At 45.4% G+C, this 25,255-nt stretch overlaps 1 protein-coding gene across 1 annotated transcript in view; it reads left to right on the forward strand.

The window, feature by feature from the left end:
* The first annotated feature begins 3,822 nt into the window (after positions 1-3,822).
* Gldc (glycine decarboxylase) overlaps positions 3,823-25,255 on the forward strand; it is a 78,486-nt gene continuing 57,053 nt past the window's right edge. Inside the window, exons 1-3 of the mRNA XM_057779871.1 lie at positions 3,823-4,273; positions 4,768-4,846; positions 22,633-22,768. Coding sequence (XP_057635854.1) covers positions 4,013-4,273; positions 4,768-4,846; positions 22,633-22,768 — 476 coding nt within the window. The 5' untranslated portion in view covers positions 3,823-4,012. The remainder of the gene's footprint in view (positions 4,274-4,767; positions 4,847-22,632; positions 22,769-25,255) is intronic.

Here is a 25,255-nt window from a genome sequence, read left to right on the forward strand (position 1 = left end):
AGCTTGGGTTACATGACACCCTATCCCAAAAGGACAAAAAGGGGGGTGGGGAGAGAAAGGGGGTAGGAAGGAAGAGGAGAGGAGAGAAGGAAGAATAGAAGGAAATAAAAGGAAAGAAGAGGGAAAAGAGGAAGTAGAGAGAGGAAGAGGGGAGGAGAGAAAGGGGAGGGAAGGAGAGGAGAGGGAAGAGAGGAAAACGGAGTAGCGGGTCCACACATGGTTCACAAGTCCATGCATGGTTCTCTTTCATTTTCTCCTGTTTAACAGAGGGGTATTTCTCAAGTCTTAACCTGAAACCTGGTGTGGTCTTAACCCTGGAAGTTAAGCCTTATAAATATGGGAGTCTCCTCAACCCAAGAGCACACTCCTTTCAAATCAGACCAGCAATTCAGCAAAAGTATCTTTTATGCATACTTACACATTTGTAGCTCCAAAAGTTTCTATTTCAGTTAAGTGGATCTTGCTGAGCTTCTTTGGATTGACCTTGTCTTTGTAGAAACTGAAGTGTATTTTCCTCTGGAATCTAAGTTTGTATATATACATATATACATATATATATATATATAAATTGGTTTTTCAGGCTACCATGATGCCTCATCCAGTAAAGATACTTGCTGTGCAAGCCTGACAATTCAAGTCCCATCCCTGGAAGACGGAAGGAGAGAATTGTCTCCACACGGTTGCCCTCTGACCTCCCAACACATGCTGTGACATCTGAGCACACACACAAATAGACCTTTTTTTTTTTTTTTTTTTTTTTTTGGTTTTTTGAGACAGGGTTTCTCTGTAGTTTTGGAGCCTGACCTGGAACTCCCTTTGTAGACCAGACTGGCCTTGAACTCACAGAGATCCGCCTGCTTCTGTGCTTCTGCTTCTGTGCTGGGATTAAAGGCCTGTGCCACCACCACCCGGCTAGACTTTTTTTTTAAAAGATTTATTTATTTGTTATGTATACAACTTTCTGCCTCCATTAATACCCATACGCCAGAGGAGGGTGCCAGATCTCATTACAGATGGTTTGGAGCCACCATGTGGTTGCTGGGAATTGAACTCAGGACCTCTGGAAGAGCAGACAGTGCTCTTAACCACTGAGCCATCTCTCCAGACCACAAATAGACTTTTTGAGACAGGGCATCATCACTATATAGCCCTGGTTGGCTTGAAATTCACTGTGGAGACCAAGGAGACCTGGAACTCACAGAGATCCCCCTGCCTCCGCCTCCTGAGTGCTGGAGCTAAATAATGACAACTGGAGGTAAACAAAGGCAGTGGTGGGTGGTGGCACACCTTTAATCCCAGCACTGGGGGCAAGGCAAGGGAGTCTCTGTGAGTTCAAGGCCAGCCTGGTCTACAGAGTGAGTTCCAGGACAGCCAGGGCTACACAGAGAAACCCTGCCTCGAAAATCCTCCCCCATACTCCCCATACCCACCCCCCAAAAAAAGGAAAAAAAAAGAAAAAATAAATTGGCTACTCAGAATAAAAAAACTCCAAAGAAAAGTAACCAGTTTTTTTTTTTTTTCCTAAGCTAAAGCCAGAAATATCTTTGGGCCCCTAGGCAGATTTATCTTTACCAGAGGCCAACAATGCCAAAAAAATATTTGGGGGCTCTGACCTCTTAACTGATTCCTAAATGATTTTAGGAGGGGAAGGTTAGAGCAGAAAACTTGGTCACAAGAATGGTCTTTCTGGCCTGGGTGGAGATCTAACATTCCAGTTGGTTCTGGGGAGGTGTACTCTCTCCCCTTAAGCCAGGCTAAAGAGATGCTGATAGGTCCTTAAAGGGTTAATGTCTTTATGGTGAACTCAATATAGGACCTTCAAGAAAGGTATGGCCAATCTGCTATCATAGAAGGAACTGGTCCAGCAAGCAAGGGAGACTCAGGTGAGAAAAAAATTAGGTGAGGCAAGCATCATACAGTCTGTGCACAAATCCCCTATATAGCCAAGAATTTCCTTGGACTCCGAACTTTCTGTCTTCACCTCCCACGTACTGTAGAATTTGCTATTCAGGATAATCATATCTCAAACTACTGAGATGTCCTCATTCCAATGTTCAGACAGAAGACCAAATAATGATATAACGTCAGCCTGCATGGAAATTTGGCAATCTACAGGATCAAATGTTAGCCTTTGTTAACTATTTTCTTCCTACAGCAATGGGAATAAAGAGATTCCTTCAGGGTATTGAAGTCTTTAGTTTCCAGACCTGTCATTGTGATCTACAATCTCTTCAGGGTGCTTAGCCCTCCCTACAGGTCTTTCCATTGGAAGGGCCTAATTTAGCAACTATCTGATCTATCAAAGACCTGCCCATAACAGACTTTAGTCACCCCTGATAGTTTAGGCAAGACTGTTTCTTATGTATTTTCTAAGACCCATCATTTACTATAAAATTACCATCAAGTTTATGTATAAAGGTCAGGTAGCCAGTCCCAGGTTTCCATCTTTGGGGGTCAGTTTCCTGAAGATGGTCTCACTTCAGTTACAGGTTTATTCAGGAAAACAAAATATATTCAATATACCAACAGTTTACTCAAGTATTTCAAGTAAAGGCAAATTTAATTCAGGAATGGGTGCATATCAAACCATTGTGGAGGGGAGGAAGAGGGAAGGAGAATGGAGGGAGAGAGAAAGATCCAGTTACCTAATAAAGATAGGTGCTGGGTTGTAGTTCAGTGTCAGAACCCTTGCCAGCATGTAGGAGGCCCAGGGCTTGATCCCCATCATATCATATCTCAAAGCGGGGCGGGGGAGAGATGGCTGGATGGTTGAGAACACTCGCTGCTCTTACAGAAGATCTGAGTTATCAGCGCCCGCATGGCAGCTCGCAACAGCCCGCAACTCTTCTTTTAGGGGATTCAATGCCCACTTGTTACTTCTGAAAGCACTAGCATATGAAGCGTTATACATACAAACATACATGTGTGTGAGAGCGTGCATGTATGTGTGTGTGTGTGCGGACACACACAAACACATGCACACACACAAACAAATAAATAAAAATAAATCTTTAAACCGGGCGTCGGTGGCGCACGCCTTTAATCCCAGCACTCGGGAGGCAGAGGCAGGCGAATCTGTGAGTTCAAGTCCAGCCTGGTCTACAAGAACTAGTTCCAGGACAGGCTCCAAAACCACAGAGAAACCCTGTCTCGTAAAACCAAAATAATAATAATAATAATAATAATAATAATAATAATAATAATAATAATAATAAATAAATTTTTAAGAAAAAAAGATTAAAGTGAGTCAGTAAGAGGTTTTAGAGGCTGTGCTCTTTGCCCGGCATTCGTAACTATTAAAAAAAAAAAGAAAAGAAAAGAAAAGAAAAAAAAAACCTTCATTTCCCCATAATGGTTCTCATGAGATGTGACCCTAAAATCAATAAGTGGAGACCAATTATTGGAGTCTTCCTTCATTGAGAAGACTACCTTCCGTCTTCCTTTTGTCTTAGTAGATTGGTCCAGGAACTTCACGAACTTTAGGGTTGCCCTCACTGTCCGTGCCACAACCACGGCCCTCCACGCTGCTAGTTGGCCCACGGAGCATCCTGAATCCCACGTCAGCATCCTGAACCCCAGGTAAGAAACGCGACTTGGGACCTCAGACACCTTGCTGTCAGTCAGGGGACTCCACCCTGCTGCTGAAGAGCGGAGAGAAGCGGGAGGAGGTGGGAGGAGAGGAGGAGAGAGAAAGGAAGGGGCCTGCCTCGCCTCCGCCTCGCAATCCACTCCCATTGGCTAAAGGTTTCCTGGCCCCATCCTACCGCCCGCCTTCGGGCGCTGCTTAAAGTGTGCGGAGCAGGTGCCTGCAGTGGAGGACGAACTTTGCGAGATTTAGTGCAGTTCGCTGCACCCATTCATTGCCCGAAAGGTCCACCCTTCGGTCCGGCCCGCAGTCGTTGGGAAGAGGACCCAGGGACTGCAGCGGCCACTCGCGGAGCACTGGGGCCAGAGGACGGCCGGAGATCGCCGCTGACCCTAGTGGGCTGGGGAGGTGACGGCGGCTGCGTCCATGCAGCTGTGTGCCAGGGCATGGGGGCTGCGCCTGGGCCGCGGAGTCGGGGGCGGCCACCGCCTGGCTCGGGGCGCGGGCTTGAGTTCGGCGCCGCAGGGCCGGGACAGCAGCGGCGGCGGCGGTGGCGGGGACCGCGGCGCGCCTGGGGCCTCGCGCCTCCTGGAGCGCCTCCTGCCCAGACACGACGACTTCGCTCAGAGACACATCGGCCCGGGAGACAAAGACCGGAGGGAGATGCTGCAGGCGTTGGGGCTGGCGGTAAGGCCCTCCACCCTCCATCCTGCCGGGGCTCAGCCCGCCGGGCCTCCGGACTCCCACCTTGCCTCTTGCGTCCCGGGCCCCAGCTTGGAAGCTCGCTCGCTCTTAATCTTGGTGTCTTCTTAACTTTTCTGCTGTTCTCTCTCTCTCTCTCCAAAAGTGTACTTAAAAAAATGTCCCCAACTCCAGACGAATTTTTGCAGGGAAATGAGGAAGACCCCCTACTTAGAGTGCATTAATTTGGTCAGTTTCAGTTACAGACTAAAATCGAACCCGGAGTGGCGGATTTACTGTCCGTCTCCCTCATTTTTTCCTCCAAAAAAATTTTCTGTTGTCTGAAGTTTCACTTTAAAAGAAATCCTAATTAGACTATTTAGATAAGGTTCCTACCAGCCTTTGGAAATGAAAAACACCGAGGTGGCTGCCTCCCTTAACTCTGGCATTACAACTCCCTGTCGTGCTCACCAGCTTGCGTTTTGTTTTGTTAATTTTAGAGCATTGACGAACTCATCGAGAAGACAGTCCCCGCCAGCATCCGCTTGAACAGACCCTTAAAAATGGAAGATCCTGTTTGTAAGTGGCCGGGAGGACTCACTGGGGCTCCGCTTGCTCTGGCTTCTTTGCCTTCTATAATCCCTGGTGGTCCAGCTTTGGGGTAGGATTGCTCGGGTCTGAAAATATACAGTTCTTTACAGGCCCCAACCCGGTGGGCTTTCTCTTTCCGGGGAGAATCTATGCAGCCCTCTTCGTGGTCTTTACCCCTGGGCTGCGGGGGCAGCTACATACAAGCTTCCCGCAGGAAGGCCATGCAAAACACACGTGGAGTCCTCGCCACTTCATTCAGCCTTCGTTCACCCCCACCGGAAGAAGGGCTTTGAGGTCTTTTGAGCTGGAAGTGTCTTTATCTCTATAGGTCAGGTGAGACAGGAAAAAGGAATCACCTGAAGTCGTGCATTTGGAAGGAGATTTAAACTTGTCAAAGTTCTTTGCACCAGCGGTTCAAGCTGTTCTGTCTCACATCTCCTCACCACCACCACCCGTCCCCGACACGCACACGTACACACACACATACACACACACCACAACCCTATTGAAAGGAAGCAGTGCTTTATAAATTCCGAATGATTTTTCTAGAAAAGCACACAAATATGGTTTAAGCGTGATTAAGGAGTCTCGGGCTATATATAGACTTTACTTTTTTAATTTTTTAAAGATTTGTCTGCATTTATCTATGTGCACCACGTGGGGTGTCGGATCTTCTAGAAAGGAGTTCCAGACGGTTGGGTGCAATGTAGGTGCTAGGGGCCAAACCTGGGTCCTCCAGAAGAGCAAGGCGTGATCTTAACTGCTGAGCCATCTCTCCAGCCTGCATCAGGAGAAGTGTTTTTAATGGTCTAAATATTGTTCTTGGGGGGCGGTATTTTTATACGGTATTGAGTTCCTCTAGTGGGAGAAGAGTCTCCCTGTCAAGAGCGAGGTCAGAGCTGAAGAACTCTTTAAGAAAGACAAACACCAAGCCCCTTAGCTGGTTCTCCACATCGGGGAGATATTTCTCTTTTACTACTGCAGCTGGGTTTTTTGTTTTGTTTTGTTTGTTTGCTGTTGCTTGTTTGGTTTGGTTTCTGTGAGAGGGAATTTTAGATGCAATCCTGATTTTGTTTTAAAAGATGACATGAGCCTGTTCTGGCTGCAGCTGGGGGATGCTGTGTCTCAATTCTGCCTAGAACAGTGGTCCTTATCGCTGCCAGGTTCTGAGGGCAGGGAGCTTGCTCACAAAGAAAACCACCTTCCGAGACCTAGTGATAGCTACAAACTTCATCTATCTCAGTTTTCAGAAATCAGAATTCTGAGACATCAAATGTGGAAAAAAGGAAGAGATTGACTTGCTTTTTTGAAACAAGGACTTTCTTGCAGCTCAGGCTAGCCTCACACTTGGGATTCTCTGGTCTTAACTCAAATGTGCACCACAATGTGGAACAACTGTATTTATTTATTTTTGAGCAAAGCAGTTTCGTAGGTGTAATTCTTTTCTGTCTTTTTTAAAGATAGGTCTCTCTATATTGGACTAGCCATGTATAACAGCTGGGACTCAAGGAGTATATTAGTTGTGTATTTTGTTTTGTTTTGTTTTTCAAGACAGGGTTTCTCTGTGTAACAGTTCTAGCTATCCTGGAACTTGGTCAGGCTGGCCTTGACCTCACAGAGATCTGCCTGCCTCCGGGTGTTGGGATTAAAGGCGTGCACCACTACCACCCAGCCTAGCTGTGTATTTTTAAAGGAAGCCATTGGATATTTGTGCAAATAAACACTTTCTGAGACTTTTAAAGCCCTAATGCCTAGACTGTACAATATGTCTAAAGTAAGATGATCTTTTCAAAGCTGGGAAATTAATTAGTGTTGTCATATCTCTCTCTCTCTCTGAGATAGGGTCTCCCTTCCTATCTCTAACTGGCCTGGGACTCACTTTGTAAACCAGGTTTATCTCTAATGCAGAGATCCACCTGCCTCTGCCTCTCGAGTGCTGGGAGAGTTGGGGTTAAAGATCAACTTGTTTTGTTGATTAGTTCAGGTGACTAATTTTTCCATCAAGAGATCCCCCCCCCCCCCCGGACCCTTGGAACAGGTTCTGCAAGACTTTAGGCTGGTTCGTCTGCTTAGTTTGAAGTGACTTGGAGAAAATATTCTACAGCCAAAATTCCCACCTCCCCTTTTCTGCAAAGCTTGCTTATTGGACTCAGGAGCGTGCATGGGTGGTGTGAGGGTGAGGAATGCCAAATTCGCAAGACTTGGCTGTTTCACTCTGTGGTGTCATGGCTAACGATTGGTCTCTGAGGAAAGCAGGCTGGTTCTTGCTGCCTCCCGTGGGAGCACTTTGAAGTGGAGCAGCCTTACAGCTTCCTCTGAGTGCTGATGCTTTTGTGTACTGGGGGTGGGGGCTTCTGCCACAAGGATTTGACAGCTGTGGTGGCCGTAGGTGCAGGCAGTTTTCTTTAGTAGCCTCTTTGCAAGTAGTGAGATGCTTGGGTTAATTTTTTTTTTTTTTTTTTTTTTTTGTGGTTTTTCGAGACAGGGTTTCTCTGTAGTTTTTGGTTCCTGTCCTGGAACTAGCTCTTGTAGACCAGGCTGACCTCAAACTCACAGAGATCCGCCTGCCTCTGTCTCCCTAGTGCTGGGATTAAAGGCGTGCGCCACCACCACCCGACAATAATCTTAAACACTTGTACAATACTTCCCACGGGCACTTCCAAAAAAGTCCTTTCTGTGTATTGTTTGTTTAATCCTCATTACAACCCCACAAACTGAGTCAGTTTTGCTCCTTCTCTCTCCTTTCTTTTGGAGACAAGAATCTCAACTGGGTTGCCCAGAATGGTCCCAAACTCATGGACTCAAGTCCTTCTCTTACGTTCCCTTCCCAGGTACCTGGGACTAGAGCCCCCCCCCACTAGGCACAGTCACTGTCACCTTTAAAAGGGAAGGAATCATGGTCTACAGAGGCCCAGGTCACAGCTAGTGACCTTTCTGTGGGAGCAGGATGCACACTGAGGCCATCTGCCTCCACAGCCCTCTTCAGTCACGACATTGCTGTTTCACGGTGTCCCAGGGAAAGCAGAAGACTCTTGCCCTGACTCTTCACAGGTACACAAAGCTAGCCACACTGGAGTCACCCTTGCCATGTGCCAAGCAGAAATGAGACAGTACGATGGGGGTGAGGGCTGAGTGCAGTGGCTTTCGGGCCATTACCAGGGTGAGGAAGTGTATTCACCCTGAGGGCCAGTGCTTGCATGGATGAGAACTAACCCCTTGCTGGCAAGTCTGGAGGACATTCCTGCAGGCAGAGGGAGCTGCAAGTGAAGACAAAGCTAAAGGGAGGGTCCCATTAGTCCGGGAAGAGAGCCTTCCCTGCAGACATTACAATCAGTTCATCCCTCAGCAAGTCTTATTCAAAGAAGCAAGCAATGCTACTGAGTTCAAAATCCTGTCAGTTTAGTTCCTCTCAAGTGAATTTCCCACCCCCAGCCGCAACCTTGCACCCAAATAATAATACATAAATTCGTTTAAGAAATTTATTTTAGTGGGGACATTGGCTTCCTGAATGGTACAAGCCATAGTTTAATTATTTTGTATTTCTGCAGTGCTATCTCTTAATATCACAATTAATTAAAAATTACTTCAGAAACAAAACGGATGACTTGTTAGTCGTGCTCTGTTTTGCTGTGTAATCTTTCCAGTCAGGTCATCATCTAGGAGCCAGAAAAAACTAGCCTGAACTAACCGCACAAACGGCAGAGAGATTAAAGTTTACACAAAACCTCACACTGCTTTTCCTGGGCATGCTTTGGGGGAGAGGAGAAGTGAACCCTCCAAGGCTCAACTTACTCAGCTGGAGCCGAACTATCAGGATGAGAGTTCTGATGAGCTGCTGAGAACTGAATGTTCTAAGGTGTGCTGGCAGAATGAATTTTTAGATAAATCTTTAATGGCAATGATCAAGTGGAGGGGGGCGCATTGTGCAATGTGTACAACAGGCTGACTTCATCACCGAGGAGGGTGATGTAGTCCCCGAGCAGATCTGAGCACTTAGAAGGGGGTAGCGATCCTTCCCAAACCAGTTTAGTGTCCTCAGTCCATCCTGAGGTTCTCTCTCTCGGCTATTTCTGGCTCCTCCCGCTCCCAACTGAGATAAATATACCTCATTTATAACTAGGATCATTTCAACTTTTTTTTTTTTTAAATCTAATACCCAGGGACAGAAGTAAAGACGACCAAATGACAAAGTCAAGGTTATTTGTTAAGTACTTGTAGCAAGAATCAGACTTGAGTTTTGGGAAATTTTTTTCTTTAAAAAAAAAGCTTTCTAATGTGGGGATGAGGGGGCTTCAGGGGTGTTCCAGAGGGAGGCTGCTGGCTTCCAGGACACCACATGCAGAAGGGCTAGTGGAAGGCAGTGTCAAGGCACAGCTTTAGAAGAGATGAGTTGAACACGTATACATGGTTTTCTCTGATTGTCCTTGATCTGACAGTGGTCTTCGCAATGCTAGGAGTTGAACCCAGAGTCTCTGGACTGCTAGACACTCCAGAAATCCCAGTCTTTATCAAGTTTATTTTTAGCACTAAAGTAAGTATTGAAGTTTTCTTGGATTTTGATATATAAACCATAATGACCACACTGTTGAGAAAAGTACCTAAATATAATTTTTTCTTAAAAAATAATGTGTGGGTGTGGGGTTGAAGTGTGCACATGAGTGCCCTTGGAGTATGAAGAGGCATGTTGGATTCCCTGGAACTAGAGTTAACAATGGTTATGTGCTGCTGCTTGACCTGGGAACTGGACATGTCTGAGCCATCTCCATCCTCTTAAAGGGCCACAGAAGCTATCCAGCATCGACAAAGATGTATCTTTTTTTTTTTTATTTTGTGGTTAATGAGAGGCTCTGTGTGTAAGGGCACTTGCGGCCAAGGCTGAGTCATCCCCAGGACCTTCGCATGGAAGGAGAGGATGAACGGCACAGGTTGCTCTCTGACATGACATCCTCATGTTCTCTGAGCATAGACAAAGTGCAAACTAGTCTTTTAACCGTTATTTTGCATAAGCAACATTCTTTAACATTTTTTTAAAGTGAACTGTTTGGAAAAACTGTAGGTGATCCATTGCTAGTTAGAGGTTATTGCCAAATTCAATGGTTCCTGCAAAGGACTAATAAACTGTACTCCCTGTGAGATGCCTGAGGGTCTGCTCACCTTAACTTTTCCTCTTTCTTAGTTTTCAGTAGCCTAAAGGAATGTAGAGAGACTAGAAAGATGGTTCAAAGTTTAAGGGCACTCGTTTTGGGAGAGAAACGGGGTTTGGCAGCTTACAGTATAACTCCAGTTCCGAGGGACTTACCTGATGTTCTCTTCTGGCCTCTGGACACCAGGTGTGCCTGTGGATGAGCTATGTATGGGCAAAAACACTAATACACATACATTTTAAACCAGGTTTTAAAGATATTTGCAGAGACAGTTTTTTCATACAGATTTCCTGTGTATCTTCTGCCCTCACCTCCCACCACATTACATTGGTCAGCTTGACAATTAACAGACCTGTGTTTCCTTTCTTCCTCCCTTTCATTCATTGTATCTCATGATGGCCTCATTCTTGGGATTGCCTTGCCTTAGCCTCCTGCATGCTAGAATTGGTGTGCACCAACATGGATGGATTCCTGTCAATGAATTCATGTTTGTCCATGTCCATAGTTACCCATAGTTTACCCACAGGGCTAAACATAATGTCTTATGGAGCAGCAGATAATGATATTGTATGTTCTAGGCGTTTGGAGCTGTACCATGGCCTGTATTGATCATAGTATTCGACGGAAAAGCTCCATTGCTTTAAAACCCACACACAATCCTGAAACTGCTGCATGTATCCCGATTTGCACCTATTTCCTACATAATACTAACTTATGCTGAATTTAATATAGCTTCAAAAATATCCAGTGCTACCAAAATCATCCATGATGCAGCATTGTAGGTACAGTGTTATTCGTGGAGATCACTAAGATATAAAGGACCCTTTGTTCATACATGAAATTCCCAGGACTATCCAGCTTTTTTGGGTTTTGAGTTGGTGTTTCCTCTGGCCTCTGTCATCAGTAAGTGGTTGATTGCAGTTACCAGATCTGTTTCCATAGTTTTTGTCCTCATTTATCACGAGACGTCTGTGGAAGGCACTACACGGGCAATGATCATACTAGAGCCGAGTGATAGTAAAGATAAGGTCCCTGACCGGGAGGTCAATGCTGGATATTTTACAAATAGGATGGATTCTGAGATTATGGCGAGGGCAGAGGTGAAAGTATAAAAACACGTTGACTATTTGAAGACCTCTGGGTAAACTGTAAGAGGATAATAACTGGGGCGTATGGGAAGCAAAGGATGAGCTGCCGCTCTGGAGGATTCAGAGGCAAAACGTTTACATAGCATACGTTCAGTGAGAGCTAGTTCTGCTCTACCCAGAAACAGACATCAGGATGAAGTCCACAGTTCCTCAAGGAGATGGAAGCAGGGCACGACAGGAGCCTCCGACTACTGCAGGTCTGACCCTGGTGGAATGGACCAGACGTGACAGGAAGACAGCGAAGAGACGCTCGGACGGCTGTACAAATCTGGAAAGGGCAGGAGTTGCAAGGCATAGAGAGCTCAAGAGCAAGTGTGAGGAGACACCGTGGATGTAAGAGTCTACAGTGACTTCTTGGGAACGAGTGGCTTCCCCAATGAATGTGGAGAAGAAAGAGGCAGAAAGTGAGAAAATGGAGTGTGTAGAGAGGACCAGAGCAGCATGTAAGTCAGTGTCACCAGGGTCAGGAGGACAATTGCCCACAAGTCCGGAGGTCCCTGTGTTGAATGCTGGGCCTCTTGTAGGTTCAAGAAGGAAGAATGGCCATAGGAAGAGCGCCCCCTAGGGTAGTAGGGGTTTGGAAGCTGTCTGCCTGGGGTTCTCTTTACATGGAAAGCAGAAAGACTGAGTTAGGCAAAAGTGGAGTTTCCAAAGAGTCAGCATGTCTGTGTAGGTGGTAGAAATGGAGGTCACCCCTCAGGTCACCCCTCACAGAGAGCCTGCTGAGGTCAAATGGTATTGAATCTGCCGTTTAGTGATCCGGGAGCAAGAACCCGGAGATGTGGTCACTGAGTTCAGATGAGGCTGAGGACTGGTATCAGCAAGTGCCAAGTACTTCAAGGTCTACCAGTCAGCTCAGGTCACTGGGTTCGGAGAGATATGGAAAGGCTCCTCCACATTGTACCTAGAGGTTCAAGGACCAGCTTCGTGAAACGGGTTGAGGGTATGAGCAGTACACTGATTCTGAGATCAGAAATTCTGGGCAAGGTTGTACGCTACTCTCTTGGGATCTCACTTCTGTGTGTCTTTGGTGAACCGCCTTTTACCAGTAACTGTGTGCCTTGGCTTTTTTATGTATGTTGTATGGTGGATGAAGACTTATATCCCTTTTTAAGATTTATTTATCTTATGGCCAGACATAGTGGCGCACACCTTTAATCCCAGCATTTGGGAGGTAGAGGCAGGTGGATCTCAGTGAGTTTGAGGCCAGCATGGTCTACACAGTGGGTTCCTGTCCAAAAAAATTAAAAAGGACAGCAAAAAATTATTTATTTGTTTGTTTATTTATTATGTGACTTAGAGATCAGAAGGTGTGTTGGGTTCTCTGGAACTGGAGTCATAGGTGGTTGTAAGCTGCCTAGTGTGGGTAATTGATGGCTCAGCCTCCTCAAGAGCAGTAAGTCTTCATAACTATTGAGCTATCTCTAGCCCCTCAGACCTCATTTTCAGTGCTCAGGCCTGTTTCGCTTACTAATCCTCAGATATTTTTATGGTATAAACTGAGAGTTTTAGTAAGGATTCTCCATGCTGATTAAACTATGAAGCAAACTGAAATCTCTGAAAATCTAAAGTTATTATAGACGCTGGTAGAACTTTGCCAATAATGTCAAGTTTCCATTTATGAATTTTCTCCAAAGCTTTTGCTTAAAGGAATATAGTTGAACCACACATGAAAACAGTTTCTGTAGTGGCCTACTATGGATTCTGTATTAGGTAAGTTGGTAGGCGTGCTGAACTATCTGTATGGGAGGCCTTAGCCTTGTGGCACACTACTCTCAATCGGCCATGCTCCTGTCTGCAAAGAGATCACAATTCATTGCTTGGTGAGATTTTAAATTAAACCATAGATCTCTCCATAGACTGTTCCTTTGATCTACCAAGAGTTGTCTTTTGCCTTTCCCTAGGGCAGGGAGAGTTGTTTGAGTTAGGCTCTTAGAACATACACTTCCCCTTCTGCTTCTGCTCTGCAGGGCAGAACAGTGTGCCCACGGGGCAGAGAAGAGGAAAAACAAACACTCCAGACTCTCATTTTAACCTAGCCATCTGGCCTGAATATGAATACATAGGTCATCTGGTGTTCTAGATAAATATTGTGAGTTGCAATGTTTCTCTATGTTAGCTTTAGAAGAAGAAGAAAAAAAAAAGCTAAATAGAGGAGCCGTGATGGAGGCCTCTCTGAGAAAGGAGAGATTTGAGTTTGAGGGAGAAAATAACAGATAGATTGTTCCGCATCTTCTCTCCACCACTGCTGAAGCTGTGTGTCTTTCAACTGAGCAGGGCCCACTGCAGAGGACGATTCTGTCATTTACAGATGTGAAGGAAGGAGTCGTCAGATGCACAGAGACAGGTGCTAGCAGTGTGAGGAGATGAGTGACAGATGGTTTGCAACTGGGAATAGTCGACCCAGATCAGGATAAGGGAAGCTGGAGTGGGGTAAGAGGAGGTCAGACCTAGTGTTGCTCCTGTTGTCTGGCCACATAGTAACTGTGGTTTTTCATGTTAATTGTCAATTTGACATTGTCTAGACTCTTGGTTACATTAGTAGGGCATAGGAAGACCCACCCACGATTGGTGGCACGATTCTAGCAGGGGATTCTGTATTAAGAGTGGGAATGGCACACACCTTTAATCCCAGCACTCGGGAGGCAGAGGCAGGCGGATCTCTGGGAGTTCGAGGCCAGCCTGGTCTACAATAGCTAGTTCCGGGACAGGCACCAAAGCTACAGAGAAACCCTGTCTCGAAAAACAAAAAACAAACAAACAAACAAACAAAAAAAGAGTGGGAATGATGAACGGACCCTGGCATGCAGACTTTTGTTTTAGGGCCCTCTGTTCTTGACTGTTGTTAAGGAGAGTGAGTCCCTCCAGTCCCTGCTGCATTGGCTTCCCCACGGTGATTGCAGCTGGAATCAAAGGCCAGATTTACTCTTTCTCCCCAAAGCTACGTTTAAAGCACAGTGTATTTTTTTTATCCATGTGCCAAGAAGTAGAACTAAGACAGCAATCCTCTGCCTGTAGCTAAGGGCCTTCTCTTCGAGTTACTACTCTACAGTGGCCAGAGAATCTAGTGTGGCTTGGCTTCCTGTAATGAAAACACACTTCCGCGACTGAACAGACTCTGGCCATGAAATCCTCCACTACCCAGAGGGGAAACTTGATACCAACAGGTGCATGGGTACAGTTATGTGGGCTTAAGCCATGTGGTTATGGGTAAGGTAGAAAGGGGGCTATGCACAACTAGGTGATAGGGGAAAAAAAGGCTACATTTTTAGGCAGAATTTGAATATTTATTCTTCTACTCAAAAAATCATAAAATTCACTATCACTCATAAAACATTTATCATATTGATGCCTGCCCCGCCCCCCATGGTGGAGCCAGGGATATGCAAGCTGGCAAGAAAAATCTGCCAAGACACTCTCCACCCTCACAGTCTGTCCCCAGCTTTTCCCTTCAGCCTCTGGCAAAGAAAGACTTTTCTCATACTGGTGACATTGTCTGGGCAAACTCGAATATGAGTGTGTTGGTCTTCAGTGTTGATGATTTCCTTGGAGCTCTGTGAGTGTCTTGCCAAGAGTAGGAGGGTGACATCAGGAGGGAGGCCGAATCTGCTTGCTGCCTGCTCTGTGCGGAGGCTGCTGGCTGGGCTGCCCAGGAGGTACTGTCACTCACAGAGCTCTTTCCCAAAGACTACTACATTCCAGGAATGATGTCATCACTTCATTTTTATCATAAATAAGTTAAGCTCATTGTGCAAAACTCAGAAGCGTAAGATTTTCAAGGGAAATTGAGACTCCACGCTACCTCGAACCCCAACTTTCTGTCCATCATCTCAGAGATGTTCTCAGTGCAAGCACCTGCGTGTTTGCTTTTGTTGTGTGTATATGAGAATGTGTGTGGAGGTCTGAGGACAGTTTGCAGGGGTGAGTGGCACTTGGTTCTCTCCTCCCACCATGTATGTCCCAGGGATTTGAACCCCAGCAGGCTGTCAGATTTGGCAGCAAGCACCTTTACTGGCTGAGCCATCTTATCAGCCCTATTGTTTTCTTTCCTTGAGACTCTGGTTAGTTGAGGTTGGCCTTGAAATCAGGGCAGTCTTCCTGGCTCAGCTTTTTAAATGCTGGGGTTATAGGCATGTATTACCACGCTCATCTCTAAAAATGTGAATGATAAAAGTTTAGACGTAGCTCAGGGTAGGATACTTGCTTAGCATAAAGCTTAATGCCCCATACAACACCAAAGAGAGACGGAGAATGATTATGATCTAAGCAGTGTGTACGAACACTGTGTAGGACCACAGGAATGCCATCTTCAGGCTGTGGGGGCAAAGCAAAGCATGCATCCTTCTTCCTATATAATTAAGACCAAACAAAAAATAGGGTTTTGTCATGGATTACATGGAGAACATGTGTTCAAGTAGCCGTGTGCTTAGGCAACAACACACCATCTTGACTCGACATTGCCTGCCTGCCTGTCCATTTCAGGCCATTTCTTGTACAGATCCATTTTTATCTGAAAAATCTCAACAGCCATAGCAATGGGTCAAATGTATAAGACCTACGCTGTTCTAAAACATTTATTTGAACCAGGTGTGGTAGCACACACCTTTAATCCCAGTACTAGAAGGCAGAAGAAGCAGGCATATCTTTAAATCTGAGTTCCAGGTCAGCCAGAGCTCCATAGTGAGACACACTCTCAAAATGAAAAGTACAGAATTCATTTGGTGCAAAGTTCTGGATCTTTTAGGCACACAAAGAAGGGCACTGCTATTAGGAAGTCGTTCTCATGCAGAATTTCAGAGGGAGGAAAGAGGTGTACTCAGTGAATTCCAGGAAGACGCTGCAGTCTCTACCTGGAAGCTCCTAGGAAGCGAGCCTGAACCCCGAAGCCTGAACTCTGTCCTCTGACCGTCAGCACCAGGGCCTTATGCAACGCTCTGAGGCAGGGGCACAAACAGGTCAGAAGCAGGTGTTTGCTCCACAAGTAAAAAACTTGCTGCTCAGAGGCAAGAAAGATTGCTTAAGCTTCTGCCCAGTGGGGAGTGCACGGCTGGGGGTGCACGTGGTCCAGCGGCCCTGCAGAGCTGAAGGCAATGAAAATGACAGCTTGTCTCCCAGTGCTTCGTGTGTGTGTGTGTGTGTGTGTGTGTTGTATGCTCTCATACACAGGATTTCACTGTGCAGCTCAGACTGGCCTCTGACTCATTGTGTACCCCAAATTGGCCTTGAACTCATGGCAAGCCTTGTCTCAGTCTCCCAAGTGCTAGGATTAATGGCCTGAAGCACAGTGCCTGGCCTCCTTGTGGCTTTTAAGACTTTTCTCTTCCTCATTCTATCTCATTTCTCTCTTAGTTACGTTGATTGTGCTCCATACTCAAGAGTCAGTGCCTGGGAATTCCTGTGTCTAGGAACGTGATCTTTGCGTTAAGTTGGGAAGAAAAGCGTGGGAAATGTGCACCTTCGAAATGTGCACCTTCTTTGAGAGGGCCTTCGGTGTGAAAGCAGGGGATCTAATCTCCTCCCATCCACCCACCCTTTTTTTTTGTCCACACAGCTTCCTGGGGTTGGATGGGACTATCTATCTCCTGTGTGTGGTCTTCTCTTACTAGGAGGAGGCAAAGGCTGCCACTTTGGGAATAGAGATCTCATGTTTTCTGTAGAAAGAGAGACACTTCTCAAGGCAGATGAGAAGGGACAGTGATGGGCACTGTGTTCTTTCAATGAAAATTGTATTTAGATTTGAATATGTTTCAAATCCTAAACTTTGAGACAGGATTCTGCTCAGTTCCATCCCAACTGGTCCGGACTCAGCATCTCAGCATATACATTTCTGTGAGCTTTTCCTTTTTCTCTCATTTTATTTCCTTTTATTACTGTGTGGCCATGTCATGATGACAGCTAACTCTGGGCCTCTAAATACATTGGGTTGCCTCTTCTGCCTATATACTCAAGTGCTATTTTTCTGAAATAACAGCCAGCGAGCGAACCTGTGAAGCTATTCACACACTAAGCTCTGTGTTCAGAGAATGGTTTTTCTTCTGTGCAGGTGAGGAAGCCTGAGGTCTTAGATTTTATCATAGCAGTGTCCTGGCTTCTGGTTGGGGGGTTCAGTTCTGGTAGGCAATGGATGAGTGCATGGGAACAGCTCCTCACAGCCTTCACACTTTCGGAAGCGTGACTAAGAACTGACCGTTTCAGGTTAGCTTCCTGTTGCTCTGATAAATAGTCTGACCAAATAACTTAAAGGGAGAAGGAATTTATTGGGCTCAAATTCTAGGTTACATAAATCAAAGCAGCAGGAACGTGAAGAAGCCCAGGCACTTCGCATCGACAGTCAAAAGCAGAGAGCGGTCTGTTAGTGCTTGCTTCGTTAATGTTCCTTCCCAGAGGATTCAAGACTGTGCCAAGTTACCAGTACCCTGTGCTGGGGATAGAACCCCGGGCCTGTGCAATTGTTGACTACTGAGCTCCAACCCCGGCCCTTTGCTTTTTAAAGGCAGGGTCTTAACCTGTAGCGTAGGTTAGCCTCAAAGTCAAGAACCCCTGCCTCCATCTCTGGATAGCTAGCAATTACAAACCACACCATGGCTGGCTTACCATCCTGTCTATGGCACAGTGTCTATTATCTTGATGGACTGGGCATAACTCATTCTCTTACCTCTCTTTCTTTTCAACAGAAAGAAAAAGATCATAAAGTTGAGGCTAGTGTAAGTTCCCATAGGGAAGAATTTATATTGATCCTAGCTAGGTAGAAGCAGAATCAATGTGAACTTGGTAAGTTTGGCTCTTCCTGTAGGTAGGTGGGAGGATACAGAAGGAAGAGAGATGAGAACTAGACTCTGTCAACCAGAGTTTAGTGTTCCCCATCACATCTTGAAGTATTAAAGGTTTGATTTTCTTGTACTAGGAAGATTCAGGCTCCTTCACTATTCTAGTTAAAAGAGTCTGAAGTTTCCAGAAATGTCAGTATCTCCCATGGTGGTGTTCATGCTTTCCTACTTGAGAGTTTTTAAAATGTGTTTTACGATGATCTCACTAGATAACCCTTGCTGGTCTGGAATTTGCTTTGTAGGCGAGGCTGCCCTTGAACTCACAGAGATCTGCCTGCCTCTGTGTCCTGAATGCTGGGATTAAAGGCATGCACCACCATACCCAGCTCAAAAAGCATTTTTATGCTTCTGAGTATAATCTCTTTGTTCCTCATTTATGCTGAATTGGCCTTCCAAAAATCACACAAACATTTTATGAGCTTCTTCACATTCAGATCTCTGCTTCCTTTTGAGTGTCAGGTACCACCTTAGTTCCCATGTCAATGGAAAAGCCAGCCCTGCCATTTATTCCCTGTAAGACTGTCATTGGATTTAGACTTAACTGGTCTTGAGAGTCGGGTCTTATTGGGCTACTTTTAGGAAGTGGGGGCTATATCTCCCTCCAGGGTTCCTTAGACTACTCTCCTTGGGGACACTGGCCCACCTATCGTCCTGATCCTCGGGAGGGTTCTCCATCGCAGATCTGCAATAGAAACTGTCTTTCGTATCATTGGTAATGAACACACACAGCAGTCACCATCATAGGTCTAGAGAATGAAACCTTATGAAAATGGAAATGGAAATGAGAGGATAGAGAGCAGATTACTGCTGGTCTGATGGCGGCAATCCAAGCACCGCAGTGGGGCGTCTTCTACCAGGAAGGGCAGTAGCTTTCTGTGGAAGAAAGCAGGTGGGCGGTGAATGGCCGTGACCAGGCTGTGTCATCTACTGTTCCAGAGGAAGTGGCCGATGGGTTGATTGAGGATCGGCAGCTTTTCTGGATCCTAGCACTGAGCTCCGAAGCTCCTGTCACTTTCCTGACCTGCTTCTGAGCCTCTGAGTTTTAAAAGCACATTTTTGAGATGCAGCAAGATGGCCCAGTGAGTGAGGGCATTTGCCACGTAAACCTGGAGACCTGGATTTGTTCCCAAGAAGCCTTGTAAAGGTAGAAAGGGAGGACTGAGTCCTTGGAGATGTCCTCTAACCTCCACACATGGATTGTGGTAGGCACATGCATGCAGCATACATGCGCACACACATGCGCACGTGCACACACACACACACACACACACGCACAACAAGCACATTTTTCAGATAATTTGACTTAGTGAGAAAGGAGGGTCCATAATTGTGGATCTTGGCAGTGATCATTTTCCTATCCGTGAGGCTCATGTGTTTCCGCAGATCACCCCTTTCCTGCATGGTAAGGAGTCCCCTGCACCGAAAGGATTGTGTTGGTAGTCTGGGTAAACATTAAAATCTAGACATTTTCCTGAAGTTGAAACCGCACTGGTCAAATTTGAAACTTTATTTGTTGCTCTTTATTTCTGCTCTAGTTCTTTCAAGACTCTTCAGAGAAAACTAAAATGTGCAGGTTTCCCCAGTTCTTTGATGATTGTGTCAAAACCTAATTCATCGGGGGAAAAAAGAGAGGGCTCACTAGGCCAGCATCTTGTGTATGAGTGAAGGCGCATGCCTGCCATGGCACATGTGTGATGGTCAAAGGGCAACTTTCCACAGATCAGTTCCCTCCTTCTATGGATTCTGGGGGTCAAACTCGGGCCTTCAGGCTTGTGTGACAAACACTTTTACCTACGGAGCCGCCTTGTTCATCTTACCATAGTTATCTCTAACCAAGGCACTTAACATTATAGTATTCCTACCAGGCATGGAGCCTGTTAGAGCTGAATTGCTTATCCCAGTTCAGCTGTTTGTGGAACATGACTTCAAGATTCTCCTGCCTCGCCGGGCGATGGTGGCGCACGCCTTTAATTCCAGCACTCGGGAGGCAGAGACAGGCGGATCTCTGTGAGTTTGAGACCAGCCTGGTCTACAGAGCTATTTCCAGGACAGGCTTCAAAGCCACAGAGAAACCCTGTCTCGAAAAACCAAAAAAAAAAAAAAAGATTCTCCTGCCTCCCCAGCATTAGACTGTGGGGATGAATGAGCAATGCCCAGGACAGATCTTTTTGTTTGATTATTTGTCTTGAGACAGGGTCTCCTATGTAGCCTTGGTTATCTGGGATCTTGCTATGTAGACCAGGATGGCCTCAAATCCAGAGGTCCTCCTGCTTCTGCCTCCAGAGTGTGAAATTAATTAATTAATTAAGGTTTGTGACACTATGCTGGACTTGGGGTAGATCTTTGGGCTGAATAATTGACTACAGCATTTCCCAAGTCTCCTGGAGGCAGTGTGGAAAGGTTCTGTCTCTGCCTTCACTGGATGGTTCTTGGTTTTGGTTTTTTTCTTTTCTTCTTTTTTTTCTGTTGATACAGAAAACACCAGTGCCGCCTGGGTTGGCTTCACAGTCTAATCCTCTTGCCTCCCCAACTGTGTGCTGTCTGGCTTTTGGTTTTTAATATATTCAGAAACACATAGTACCAATCATAGATAGTGCCAGTAGATAAACATCGTTTAAACCATTTGGACTGGTTACTTTGGGTGGTAGAGACTTCATAATGTATGGATACTTTTTTGTCTGCCGACACTGCTAGCATTCCTTGGCTTATCAATATATGACCATAGTCTCTATGTAAAATGGCATTCTCTTTGAGTAAATGTCAAATGTGCCCAAATTGCCATGTTCTTGTAAGAACAGCAGTTATTGGATGAAAGAAGACCCTGATCCAGTACGACCTTGTTTTAATTTCATTATATCTGTGAAGTCTGAATTTCCAAGCAAGGTTACATTCAAAGACAGCAAGGATTGTGGTTTCAGTGTGTTGTTTTAGGAGCCACCGTTTGGTTGACAATACTCCTCTCATCCGTTCTTCTTCCTGGACTCTGTTTCTCTATGGCCAGATTTTCTCTTGTGGACTCTTCACACCTCTTACAGAATGATCTTCCCATAATACAGAGTGATAGTCTCCCAATAGGAAACACCCAACAGCAGCTAAGGGTTAAACTCTGGATGTGACCAGCAGATCCTTTCAGACTGCTCTCATTTGAGAGCTGGACCTTTGTCCAGATGGCACAATGTGGACCAGGGACCTGTCCATCTCACACAGGGTCTTAATTGAAGCTGGGCTGGCCTGCCAGGCACTGCTAATTAGTTTCCTCTCCTACTGGGCTCTTGAATCAATCACTCTGCCCCTAAGAAGATTGTTTGGGAAGTGATTGGATTTCCTGCATTCAAGAATTTTATAATTCTTGCTAACTAGGTCCCTTCACGGGAACATTAGTTGAGAGTTGGTGTGAGTTTTTCATTGTGCTTGTTATTTTAGGTTAGGAGGTACTAGGTTGCTTTGTTTTTGTTTTGTTTTCTTTTTTTTAATAGCTCTCAGATGACAGAGGGAAAATATTCAGTTCAGTAGAACAATCGGAAACAAAATTTAATTCATGTATTATATACGGCTATGACCTTGCCTGCTTCCAGAGACTGTAAGACCAACTGAAAAAAAAATAAAGGAAGAAAGAGAGAAGGACTAAGAGAGGTGACTCAGTAGCTAGGAACTCTGGCTGCTGCTGCAGAGGGCCTAAAATTTGTTTCCCAGCACCCACAATGGGCAGCTCACAACTGCCTGTAACTCCAGCTCCAGAGGCTCAACAGCTTCTTCCGGCTTCTGAGAATACCTTTATACATGCACACATACATACATAAACACACATACATACATGTGTACATACATACATACACAAATAAAGAAAAATTGATAACAGAAGAAATATAATATTACTATGAGAAGACACTTTTTTATTTCGAGGAAATAGAGCAGAAATTAAAAAGAGATCAAAGAAACATGGAATTCGGCAACTGTTCAAAAGTTGAATAAAGGAGTCCCAAGGGCCTGAGAATGGCTCGGCGGGTAAAGCGCTTGCACAGAAGCATGAGGACCTGTGGGTCCCTAGCACCCATATAAAAGCATGAGGCCGGGCGGAGGTGACGCACACCTTTAATCCCAGCACTCGAGAGGCAGAGGCAGGCGGATCTCTGTGAGTTCGAGACCAGCCTGGTCTACAAGAGCTAGTTCTAGGACAGGAACCAAAAGCTACAGAGAAACCCTGTCTCGAAAATTAAAAAAAAAAAAAAAAAAAGCTAAGCATGACAGAGCATGCCTGTAATTCCTGTGCCCCTGAGGCTGAGACAGGCAGATCCCTGCAGCGTGCCAGCCAGGAATGTAGCTGAGTCTGTGAGCTCTGGGTTCAGTAGGAGACCAAAAGCAAGCTGGAAGATGATCAAGGAAAACATCATCCTCTGACTTCCATGCACACAGCTAAACGTGTGCACACATGTGTACACATAAATGTGCATACACGCAGGTGAAAGAATGATGAGGGACTCAAGTTGAAAAACCAAGTCCCATCTGGGGATCCTCTCACCAGGTGTCCATATATAATGATGTTTGGGTGAATGACTGTGTTTTCTGTACAGCTGTTCTGGCAGGAATAACCAGACAACATTTAAACTGTAAAGTGGGGCATTTTCTCTAGTAACTTTTCTTTTTCCCACGATCAGGTGAGAATGAAATCCTTGAAACTCTGCATGCCATTGCAAGCAAAAACCAGATCTGGAGATCCTATATTGGCATGGGCTATTATAACTGCTCGGTACCCCAGACCATTTTGCGGAACTTACTGGAGAATTCTGGATGGTAATGTATCGCTTCACTAGAGAATAGGAATATGAGGCTCATGGTCCCTGCATCTCAAAAATTGCCACTTTCTGCTCTCTGAGCTCCAGGCTCACCTGGCTTCTCTGGCTGGGAAATTCCTTGCAGGGTGTTAAAGTGCATTCTTTTCTCTTTCATTTTCATAAAGTCCAGGTCCGATGACCTCTTCTGTGACAACTTGAATCTCTTTGCTGCTTTTGAATAAGACTTCATTTCTCTTTGGTGAGACCCTGGAGCACATCAGGTTGTATCTGAACTTAGTCACTCAGTATTGTAGCCTGGGAAAGAATCTTGGGCGTCTGTCTTTTGCCAGAATTTTCGAAGGCCAATACTCATGTTCCTCTTCTCCCCACATTTCTTGGTCCCTAACCAATAGAAATGAAGTGACATGGTATCAGAAGAATGAAGACAGTAACGTCAGCTTTATTGGCAGTACTTTATTGAGAAAGTGAACATATGTCTGTGGACAGATATGTGCTTGCACGGTCAGCTTCCTGTTCTCATCTCACCTTGCCAATGATATAATTTATTCCCACCCCTGGGAGTCATGTGTGTCAGAATATGTCAGGAGTCAATTCCCTTCTGCCATGGGATCTGGGGATGGGACTCAGGTTTGTCTGGGAAGCTCTATCCCTCTGAGCCATCCTGCTGGTTTTGTCCCATCTTTAAAGGAACCAGATCTGTTGGCACCCTCATGCCTGCCCTCCACTCACTGCAATATTCCGTACTTGCTTACTAATATGAGAACAGGAGAGCAGGCCCATCAACAGAATGAGTGTTTCAGTTTCTCGGTGCGTGAATGCACTTTGCTAGTGTGTTTGCATTGCTAAGGACTTGTTTTCCACTGTGGCTCTGATGGAAGTTTGCATGGTAAAGTCTAAGGTTGATTCCGAAGGCAAATGGCCTTTCTCTCCCCCCTTAAAAAACAAAGCCTGCTGCTACCCATGAAAGGACCGGGCAGCATTGCATTCTCTGACTGAGCTCTGGCCTGTGGCCTTTGCTCTTACTGACCATACAGAATATCCACCATATTTCTCTCTGGCTGTGAGCCGGTATGCTAATTGACTTGGGGGTAGCCAGTGTTTTGAGAGGGAGACAATACTCTGTTTTTCTAGCCTCTGGCTTTGGGTGCATTTTAAATATTGCTGCTTTGCCTACCCCAAAGCTGCTCTGCACCCTAGTGGGATCCTGCACCCTGCCGTGCTGATAGGGAGGGCCGTGAGCACGTGGGTGGGAGATTGTTCACATTATACTTCTGAATGGTTTCCATAGCGATGGAGCCAACAAATTCCGGTGACGTGAGGTGAAAACAAATGGGCCACATAGACTCGAAAGAATACAAGCGTTTGGGCTCTATAAAAGAAACTGTAAAGCTGGGGCTAGAATTTGTTCCATGCGGTTCACTAACCCAAAGTCTCAGTCGCTGATAACATTAATAATGAATACCAACATTTGTGTTTTCCTTGTGACTTTCTGGTTTTTATAGTCTTGGCTGGCAGTAAGATTAACACAAGCCTTTTATGAATTTTATGAGCTCTCCTCGAAGCCCCTCCCCCCCCCCCGCTTTTTTCCCAGTTCTAAAAGAAAGTCATAACCAAAATGATAGAGGAAGCTGGTTATTTTGGAATAAATGCCAATATCATATTGAGTATATTACCAAGTAACCTATTTCGGAACTATCAGCCTTCTTAGATATGGAGATGCTTTTAGAATACATCTAGGAAAAAGATGCCATTTGAATTAACGTCAATTTAGGCATATCCACAGACCACAGATACCATTCTTTCCTCTTACTGAACGCAGGTCCTCACACATGTCACTGTTAGGGACCACTGAGCAACCTCTGCACTTCCTCAGACACGTGTTTTTAAACGCATTTTTCTTTCCTATCTATATGACAGCAGCCCTTTGATGGCATCTTTTAAAATCTTTTTTAAAATATGTTACAAAAATTTTATTTTAGGGCCAGGCGGTGGTGGCACACACCTTTAATCCCAGCACTTGGGAGGCAGAGGCAGGCGGATCTCTGTGAGTTCGAGACCAGCCTGGTCTACAAGAGCTAGTTCCAGGACAGGCTCCAAAACCACAGAGAAACCCTGTCTCGAAAAACCAAAAAAAAAAAAAAAATTATTTTAATTTTATGCATTCTGGGTGCTTGCCTGAATGTGCCCCTTTGCTCCACACTCTTATGTGGTGCCCACAGAAGCCACAAGAGGGCGTAAGATCCTTGTGGAACTGGAGTTACAGGTCATTATGAGATACACCATAGGTATTGAGACTTAAACCCTGGTAGTCTGGAAGAGCAGCCAGTGAGTGCTCTTAACTGCTGAATTGTCTCTCCAGATGCCCTTTGATAGCTTGTTTGTTTGTTTGTTTGTTTGTTTGTTTGTTTGTTTGTTTGAGACAGGGTCTCACTATAACCTTGGCTGTCATGGAATTTGCTGTGCAGATGAGGCTGAGCTGGAATTC

Source organism: Chionomys nivalis, chromosome 8, assembly GCF_950005125.1.
Source record: "Chionomys nivalis chromosome 8, mChiNiv1.1, whole genome shotgun sequence".
Taxonomy (NCBI): domain Eukaryota; kingdom Metazoa; phylum Chordata; class Mammalia; order Rodentia; family Cricetidae; genus Chionomys; species Chionomys nivalis.